Source organism: Saccostrea echinata, unplaced genomic scaffold (assembly GCF_033153115.1).
Source record: "Saccostrea echinata isolate AGI-Se365-2 ecotype Australia unplaced genomic scaffold, CSIRO_AGI_Sech_v1 ptg000016l, whole genome shotgun sequence".
Lineage (NCBI taxonomy): Eukaryota > Metazoa > Mollusca > Bivalvia > Ostreida > Ostreidae > Saccostrea > Saccostrea echinata.
The window spans coordinates 13891205-13901804 of NW_026889765.1; the positions used below are offsets into that span (position 1 = coordinate 13891205).

The 10600-nt window shown below is 32.7% G+C and overlaps 1 protein-coding gene across 1 annotated transcript; it reads right to left on the reverse strand.

Annotated features, from left to right (window-relative positions):
* Window positions 1-4669: 4669 nt before the first annotated feature.
* LOC133188464 (twist-related protein-like) lies at window positions 4670-8516 on the reverse strand. The gene is made up of 2 exons (XM_061323904.1): window positions 7729-8516; window positions 4670-5393 (listed from the first exon to the last, which is right to left on the reverse strand). Exon 1 carries the CDS (start codon window positions 8339-8341, stop codon window positions 7739-7741), a length of 603 nt encoding a protein of 200 aa, XP_061179888.1. The 5' UTR covers window positions 8342-8516; the 3' UTR covers window positions 4670-5393; window positions 7729-7738.
* Window positions 8517-10600: the final 2084 nt, after the last annotated feature.

A 10600-nucleotide genomic window follows, 5' to 3' on the forward strand; every position in this document is an offset into this window, starting at 1 on the left:
ACACAAGCAGAGACGTACATGTTGGATGGCAAAATGTGGTCAGAGTTGCTATTGGTAAATAGCATAACCATGATATCTAGTCCAAGAGAAAGATTTTATTTTCTTCAAAGAACTAATCGAGCTCAATTCTCTTAAATACATGTAAGTTAATTTATGTTGACAAAACTATGCTGCTACTTAAATAAGTTGTTATTTATGTAAATAGGCTGATGTTGTAGTAAATAAGTTGATGCTGACATAAATAAGTTGGTGTTGATGTAAATAAATTTCACGATGACACTTTGTCACAATCTGAAAAAAATAACTTGCATTAAGGGAACAGATATGTTGCCATATACTGTGCCAGTAGCACCTCAGTAAGGAAAATTAACTTACTGGGAATGACTAAAATAAGTGGAATGAATTGACATGGTGAAATATTAATACATTTCATAAAATATTAACGGACTAGTTTATAAATATTATACTATTTATTTATTCCAAATCAGGGCCCTTTTGAGAATATAACATACATATGATTATTAAACAGAACATATAAGTATAATAATTATTTACAAATGTGATAATAGTGGTATTCAGCATTATTTTAATACATGCATATACTTAATCAATTTACACATGGTTCATAAGTTGAGATAATTGCTAACGTAAAAATTTAAAATAAACATTGTAAAGTATAAATAAGTACCACCGTATACTATAATGCAAAAAAGACAGAGATCTACATATACATATACACAAATATATACTGAATAAATATATTCCACTAAATTGCAGAAGATACACTGTAAAAAATGTGTTTACAATTCAAACACTTTTCTAAACACTTTCTTGTCACCTCCTTTTTTATATGTTTAATTTCTAAACATGTAAAATTCCTAAACATGTCTTAGAAAGTGTTTAGAATTTAAACACTTGTGTGCTTAGAAATTAAACATATCTAAACACATAAACACAAGTGTTTAAATTCTAGACACATAACAGCAGATGTGTTTAAAATCTAAACACATCATAAGTATAATTTGTACCTGCAGAAAAACAAAACACTGTCGTAAATTTAGGCACAAAAAGTATATGTTTTTTAAATAAGCAGAATTGTCAAAATTTTCAAAATATGTCACCAATATATAGAACTGAGTAGATTTGATTAGTCTCAATCAGAATGACACATAATTTATAACGTACACACAGATAACAAACATTTAATCTTCAAAATTGTTAAGAAAATAATATTAATCAAAGAATTTTTAAATTAAAAATACAAAATGTATATTTATATATATATATATATATATATTTATTATAATCATTATTATTTGAATCGGCTGCAGAGTTTTCCTCATGTCAATCACAAAAATATCAAATTTTATTAACTTTCAGCAAGTCCCAAAGCACCACGTATTATAATCTATATCCAATCAATAACTGCCAGAAGGTAATCCATTTCGAATGCACGAGCATAATTGTAAACACTGTCGATCGAATTAACTCAGTAGTCTTCAACAAATGAAGTTTCAAAGTGTTGATTATGGAACAACAAAATTGCACTTGAAGATGACACCAGGTACTCTGATACGTGTATTTTGAGTTCGATCTGGACTACAGTACCTGAAGTAAAGAAAGCCAGATTTTAGATAAAGTACACATCACTGATATTTTACATTACTTAGAAAAACAAAATTATTCAAATTTTAGTGAAACTAGATATAAATATAGATGTTTTTAATGACATTTAATATTATTTCCTCTCCTGCAAGTCTAGTAACGAATTCAAGATATCCCAAGTCAACTTTATTTACGTTGCTCATCGTGGTTAATTAATTCAAAGAAGAAGAAAACAAACCTTTAATGTATTGCAGTGACAAGATGTCCTTTCATGTATTTCACTGTTTCGTCATGGTTATCCTTTGGGTTGTCATAACTCTCATTGATACATCACCTTATCTTGTTGTGTTTTCTTTGTTTAGATAGCCGCTCAAATTAACGTTCAAATATATGTGTGTCATTTCCGGGAAGATAACTCTGCACTTTCCAGTAAAACGTGTTTAATTTCTAAACGCGTTTAGATATAAAACATGTTAAGACATAAGTGTTTAGTTGTTAAACACAATACTATACACGTTTAGATCTAAACATGTAACAGAAGTGTTTATTTCCTAAACACAATTTTTACAGTGTACCACGGGACAGTGCAATGGAAAGTTACCATATTTGCATATCTTATGACAAATTAAACTAACATCTATTGAGTATCAAAGGTATACAATTTTCAATATAGATATATATATATAGATATAGATATATATATATCATCACTGAGCTGGACTACTGATGGCACCCTCCATTCTCCAGTGTGAGAAAGCATACCCAATTCTTTCCTTTCTTTGAAGTGAAAGCAATGCCTACAGATTATAATCATATATATATATATATATATATATATATATATATATATATATATATATATATATATATATATATATATATATATATATATATATATATAATGATTATAATCTGTAAGCATTGCTTTCACTTCAAATATATATCACTGGATGAGAATATCATTTATTGGCTTATGAAACCTTAACAATGCCTTTTTTTAACTGATTGAGTCGTACTGTATTACTAATCCTAAGTGACACTCAATTCCCAGAACTTTGTTTAACGTGCAGAGATCTTCTGCTGTGTAATTTCACCTGTCAATATCAATTCTATCCCCTTTGCTTCTTGCAGTTTTCAAGTCAACAAAGAACTGTCGGTGTCAAACTGTTACTGTTAAAGCAGTTCTACTAGAAAAATGTGGCTAATTCCAAGAGCATTAACATTTAGAGAAGAATGTCTTCTCAGACGAAACAGAGCTAAAGCACACGGCTATGGAATGTTTTTGTTGATTTTGTCAGAGTCGGGAGAGATTTTTCTCACAGAGCTACTGATTGAAGAGACAAAAGAAAGTCGTTTTCATATTAGAATGTTGGAAAATGCAGTCATGAGATTTTAACTTTCATTTTAGCAATTATTACGTATGGATAGTTTTTAAATGAAAAGAATATCATCTAACTAAAATCTTATCCATCCTCGCTCCCTTGCTCTATCTCTCTCTCTCTCACATACACACACACGCAAACACACATAAAAACATATGAACACACAAATCCTAATCAAGAAAAGCTATTAAGTAAAGATGCAATAAATCGTCATATAGATGTAATGTATGGATACAACTTGCTTATTTTGGGTTGAGGAAAGTCTTTTCTAGACTGTAATGTATTTACTGACCCCGGTGAATTAGCAACTAGACAATTTATAAACATTTCAAACAACAATTTACTTAGTTACCAATCTGTTTAGTTACCATGACTATTTTTTTTAAACACTGAAAAATTCATCTTTGAAAGGTCAGAAGATGTGAAATAAAATTTTAAGATTTTAAAGTTGCAAGATGATTCTGACGATAGATTGTATGTAGTTGTCACTACAAATCTGCTTTGAAAAGGAGAATTCTCAATAGATAATGAAACAATAATTTGAAAGATATTAGTATAAAAGAAGAATAATTGATATACATTTTAAAAAGATCTTTCTTAGCTCCCCCTCTTTTGATATCTATATGTAGTCTTCTGGAACATACACTATAGACCAATGTGATGACGAGTTATGTGGATTATTTTTTTCAACGCCCATACATGTATTAAAAAAAACCCGGAGGGCTCCCATCGTTAGATGTCTTTTTTTGTTGCAGATGTACTAAATCAAATATTCCGCATACTGGATTCGAAGTGATTAACCAAAACTGGTCTTTGGTGTTTGTCATATCGGATGGTCCACAACAGATTATTTAGTTTAATCAGTCTTTGATAAACAGGTAAAGACACGTGACAGTTTGAGGTGTTCATGCACCCAAATTGATGTAATGTTGCGTGTACATTTATTTTCAAATTCATACCATTGTCTTGTCAGAGGTTTTAATGTGGACTGGACCCTTAATTTTTCAGGTAAAAAATCTTGACTACAAAGATGTATAGCAGTGTTTCTTTTCCGATAGAAATTTAAAGTGCTCCTCTGATATGAGAGGCAACTCTAACAAGGATTAATGTCTATTATTCCTTTATATTTACATCCACTGAATATTTTCTCTTTTGTTTCTTAAGAAAACCATTGTCGTTTATCAGTCAGTAAACACGCTAAGCATATCACCTGTACAGATTTCTTTAGCAGTGGCCCTTCCGTCAATTAAACGCACAATGTTGTACATGTACATATCAATGATACAATATTTAATCTATCTAATCCTACTTAAGATGATCATTTGTACAGATATAAATATAAGCAATAAAATGTCTTTCTTTGTAAGTATGGGAATTAACGTTGCAGCTACATGTATTACAGAAAAAATTACATATTAACCAGCTTACGCGGGTTATGCATTTTTTCTGCAACATTAATTCCCATACTAACAACCAAAGAAAACATTTTATTGTTTAAATGAAATCGCTATGTTAAAATGTCATTTCTGTCTTTTGTCCCGCAGGGTATGCTGAAATTGTTTCTCTTTAATTATATGATGGACCTAAAGACGCTTGCTGAATTGAATGTCATCGATCAAACAAAGTCTTGTTTTACAGTTGTGCATGAAGGGGATGGAAGAGTTGTGTATAAAGAAAATAAGTTGAAGCCTTGCAATATATATTTTAATCTCAAGAAAAAAAAAGTCAACACACAAACACACTTGGAGGTTTTGTATAAAATTATATAAATATATTAACATGGTGTAATATTCACAAGACGGCTATCCAAAATGAAATCATTATGATATGGTCCGAGACTGCTTCATGACAAAGTCTGTGATTAAACTTCACGATACACGTGATGCATTGGACGGAGGAAAGGTAAAAAAAGATGTGCATATACACATGTTCATTGCGCATCCAGGGTCTGATAAACATGATGGAAATACGTATATGTATATAGTAGCAAAAAATACAAATGTATGAGGACTTTTTATGTGCACCTGAAGGAGGGATGAATGAATCCGTAGGATTATTAACTCTAATGATTTTATTAGGTTCGTTTCTCATAATCACAGATTCTCCTGAAATCTAGTCGGGAGTTCGCTTGATCCGCTATCCGTGCCGGCACGTGCATTGAGCCTTAGACAGGTGCGTTATCGCCCCAACACTGATCAAACCGTTTTAGCTGCACACAGAAGAAATCTAGTGTCCAATCTTGTCTTTTGTATTACCCTACTGTCAACTTGTAATCTCTTGTATGTCGAACTGAAATTCCCGCACCTGGTAATCCAATGTAACAATTGTTGTTATCGTCAAAAAGACGGCATTTTTCCCAATCGTTGTAATTTGTACAAAAACAGTTCAACGTAATGCTGAATGTATCTACAATGATAAATGACATTTCGTATTCATAAACAAATGTATGAGGATTATTGACAATTTTTCTAACCAAAAAAATTGCATGGTTTCATTATTTCATAAATGGTACATACATGTAAATACTTAATTTTCGATAATTCTGACACTAAAAGAATCTTTTACGACATTTCTTCTTTATTATTAATTATTAAATATTTCCATTTCCGTTGAAAATTGCTTTTGTTGAAAAATATAGGGGAAATTGAATTTTTACGTGCACTCTGGGAAGAAAGAGGGTCATTTTCGCTAATAAAACACGCACACACAGCCTCAGTTTTTTGCTTTTAGTAAATGACTTTCTCTGGCAGCTGTTCCGTTAATCAACGCTTCTTGTACTTGTCTTTGAGATGAGGGGGATATTTTGGGGGCTTTATTGGTTTCGGGAACATTTTCTACTTCTGCTGGCTGTTATTCTCATCACTTTCATGTTATTGACATTTGAGAATCAAGAATATTAGTGTAGATTTGAAAAGCATTAATTGAGAATTTCTAACACTGTAGTCTTGATATATCCTTTGATAAAATGATGGATTTTTATTTCGACGTTGACATAGTTAAAACTGAGACCAATATAATTAAGTACCTATTAACCAGAATTCCTTCATCCCCAAGTCGAGTTGTGTCGTAATTAAAAGAAAAGTACTCGGCTTAATTACTGCAGATGAAAGAAAAATAATGTTTCTGAGGAATTATTCCGAGTGGAATGTTTGTGCGCAAAAGAAAACGATTCGATTACGTCATATACATGTATGATATTCTTACAGAGGGTAAAAAAAACTGCCTACATCTATATTTTATTTTATTTTTGCTAAAAAAAAGAAAGAAAAAAGAAAGAAGTAAAAGAAAAGAAAATGAAAAAAAGAAAAATCAATATGTTAAATAAGTACCTTCCAGTGGTGAATACCATTTTATTTCAAATTTGAAAATGTTCTGAGTGCTGGCCTTTTTTAGTGTACTATATATATATATATATATATATATATATATATATATATATATATATATATATATATATATATATATATATATCGTATGATACCGATTTTTATCTTTTGAAATGATTAATGGGCTTTGTTGATTTACACGTTATTTTTTCTGCGTTCTTGTCATCTTTCCGCGCCCTATAACTCGCTGCCTCTTTGTTATCGTTGCCGCTCCGAACAGAGCCTCCATATTGTCGTCACTGGTCATTGATAAAAAAATTCTGTATGATGGGATTTCAATAGATTTATGATAGATTGACCCTTGACCCCCTGATGAGATCTGGGGCGAGATTTCGTCAGGGTGGACCCAGCGCTAATGCTAACAGCAGGGGCTCCGCATTTCACCTAATTAAGAATATCTACCAGTGACCTGTTAATATACTGAGTGCCATATCCATCTGGCCAAGATATCGCCAGGGAGTGCACTTTGTACTACCGTATGAAAAACCAAGTAGCTAAATATTCATAACAAAGTGTTCTGATTTTATTGCAAGTTTTTGGTCTTCCTAGATTGAAAAGGTGCTTGCATCTAAAGTTTTTCTAGTGTATCTTAGAACTTATTGTTAATAATTAATGATGGATAAGCTTTAAGAAAAAAATCATTATAAAATTTCTCAAGTAAAATGTCTTTGAGAAAAATACTATGGATTGAGTGTAAATAGATGATACTATGTATTTTTTTTTTTGAAGAAAGCAAAAAGAATTAAAAACTTTTCTTCTGTACAATTCTACGCTGAATACGTTAGGTAGATATTTATGACAGTTTTAATCGTCATTTTTCTGTAACCTTTGCATGGTGATTAAATCTATTTCAGTTTGTGCAGGAAATGTGAAAAGTTTAGTAAAAACCATATCAACGTTTTCTCGTTTCATTTGTATTGGTACATGCACACCCCTCCCTCCAAAAATGACCCCCCCCCCCCACAATATAAGTATCTACAATTATGGGTTTTGATTTCCAAGGTATTCGGTTTAAACTGAATTTTTCAACTAATATAAAATGAACTTTCAACAAGAGGCATGATGTTCTAAATAAGATTTAAAAATGTCATTCTTCATGCCCTGCTCACTATATTTTCCGTCTTTGACAACATTCACTATCAATATGTACTTATCAATTTACAAAAAACTCGTAACATTGCATCATAAACGTATTAGAAGAAATACATTAATTTATCCTCTTTTATTGTTGGATCAGCTTCAGAAATACAGTGTTTTATCATTATTTTCATTATAAAGGAAGACTTCGTAAAAAGTCGCAAAGGCATGGCAAATATCCACAATCAAGATTTAAAATTTGTAAATTAGACACATACCTGACCAGAATTACTGAGCTGGACCACTGATGGCACCCTCCATTCTCCAGTGTGAGAAAGCATACCCAATTCTTTCCTCCTCCATATAAGAACACCCTCCCTGTCCCTCCAACGACCCTGTGTCCTCAGATTGTAAAACCTGACATAGAAAGTCTATATAGCGCGTAGCTAACTTCAAAGTCTGGATTTTACTAAGTTTGTCAGAAGGAAGGGTAGGGATAATTTTTCTCAGTTGAGCAAACGCCTCATTCAGAGATTGTGTCCGTTGTCTTTCTCGTACATTTGCCATGGCTCTCTGTGTAAGTACGTCCGCAAAGGACTTGGTAGCCTTGTGTTTCGGTCGTTTTTGTACTGGACCATCGTTGGAGCCCTCCGACGTAGCCGGAGAACAAACGTCAGAGAAACTATCACAAGATTTGTCACAACGTTTTCTTTTTTTGCCTTTTCCTTGCGGATAGTCCGACCCTGAGTAATTTTCTTGTGTAAAGTTTTCCGAGTACTCCTGTTTGATGCTAACCAGTAGAGCGCCCTGGGTCTGCAGCTCGTGATATTCCCCTCCACTACTGACCTCAGCTTGTTGAGGAATCATTGTAGATAATTCCGTGAGAACCATCAGGTCTAGAAGGACATGTGTCGTTTATTGTAACGCAAAACAAATGCTACAAATTATTTCGTATCCTCCGACTTTTTTCAATTATTACATGAGCATGCTAACATGTTTCCAATACTTGGTTCGGGTACATGAGGTTCGCATTAGCTCGCGACGTCCAATTCACTAGTTATTATGACCTTGCAACATGTGCACTTATTGTATATAAAATCTTAGACGTGTTTACATTGCTTAATTCGCCCCGCCCACTTCTCCACGCCTATTTGCAGCAAGGAGGTCTGTAATCACAGCTTCTTCTCGGAACTGCCAATCAACTGTTGCTCTGATGACTACTGCGTCTGTTTCGTCTTCTGCGCGCGCGGCACTCTTGTGCTTAGACCATTTCAAAAGTTCGCCATTCAAAAATTAAAAAAAAAAGTTTCGTGGTTAATATTTAGATTAACGTAAGCAGTGGACAGCATTATTGTAAAACTCTTCTAATTTTAAGCGTTTTGAGTTTTATCCAGATGCAATGACACTTGAATGATTGATAAGAGAAAAAATCTAGATGGGTAGTTGTCGAATGAAAAGTAAAAACTAGCAATCTCGAGGATCATATACTTTAATCTATTGGTATGCAAGAACTTTGGCCATTTTTGTTTTTGTTATACTTCAAGACAAGCACAAGACAGGTGCAGTCATTTAACGATGATCCAGCAATATTTTTGCACCTGTGTTTTGCGTAAAATAATCTGAAATTAAACTCAATAGCACACACATAAAAAAAATGAATACATAACGCTTAATTAAGACTCACAGATGTTCAGACCATTATACTTTTTACTTTCAAGCAATTTAGTTTTGAAAGAAGATATATCACTAAAGAAAATACATTTAGGCATTATATGCATTTTGCTGAATGTGATGCGAGGACTCGGTTTTTGTTGCAAAGATACAAAATTCCGGCATTAATAGCACAGGAAGAAATAAAACAAGAACATTTTAATTTTGACAATTCTTTTTCCGGCGCCTGTAATTTTTTGGGGGTGTAAAGTATACGTTCTTAAGACTTGACGTGTGTTGCCAGAAATTCGTAAATTTCAATCGGAAGTCTCTTTTTATTGGCGTTCACACGTCTGTCGTTTACAACACTTCAGACTGATGTACACAAAAGAAAAAGAAAAAACCCCCAGAAAACCGGATGTTTACGATTTATAATCGCTTATTCAAAGTTCCTGCAATATTTGATTTAACACGTTATTAAAAAATTACGTTTTTATTTCAAAAACCCGGATCGTTAAAATGTGGCACACATTCTTGAAAAATTTTTTTAATATATATTTTCTACTTGAAAGGGAAGCATTAAAAAAAAATAAAAATAAATTGTATTTAAAAGCGAAGATCGCCTTAAATTTTTTTTGAACGGCAATGTGGATATCTTCTGCACAAAAAGTTAAAAATGAAACCCATTTGAAGACACCCCGGTACCCAATTATATTACTACAAACTACAAATTAAAGCTGCGCGCCTCCATTTTCAGCTCAGATATTTTCTACTGTAAACCTCCTATTAAGCTCATGAAATATTTTTGACCTTGCCCTCTTTAACAAAAGTGAAATTTCTGGATCATCTCCTGAAAATACACTGCTCTGGTAATCAAGAAAGAAAGAAAAAACTACCACAGTATTGTTTTCTTGTGAAAACTGGAGAAACATGACAATTGTCCCTTGACCTTTTTATGACAACTTGGCCGATTACTCGGACCCCAAAGTCAACAATCCCCCAATCATTGATAGGATCAGAACAAGTTTGAACCACAAACTACAGAGACTCACAGCTCTTATTTCAGTAGCAAAGCAATCTCCAGACCCAGCAACATGGTGACATTGTGCCTATTAAAACAGACATTTACTACAAGCCGAAAACATTGCTTCCGTTTCCAAGAGTCTAATGTTTCTTCTTCCCACGGTCTGTAAATTTTACCACTGTAGAAAAATAACACCCATTCATAAAATCCCTAGATTTTTCTCAACAGTCGGTGTATTTTTTAATACCATTTTTTTCTACGTCTGTCCAAAATACACATTGTGTTTAAATTTCAGAATTAATATTAAACTATTTTATTATTTATGTAATAACTTTTTTCTGTGCCTTATAAAATTGAAATTTTCAAGATGTTATAATAAACTGTTTTGCTGCTCGGAAGACGAATGGTGTCGGGCCGCCTCGGAGGTTATGCTGTGGGGGCGAATTTCTTGACGTCGTGGGTGTCAAAATGCCATC

What these genes read in the sequence shown, in the direction of transcription:
- LOC133188464 (XM_061323904.1), bottom strand. Translation starts at nt 8,341, where the DNA reads ATGGTTCTCACGGAATTATCTACAATGATTCCTCAACAAGCTGAGGTC.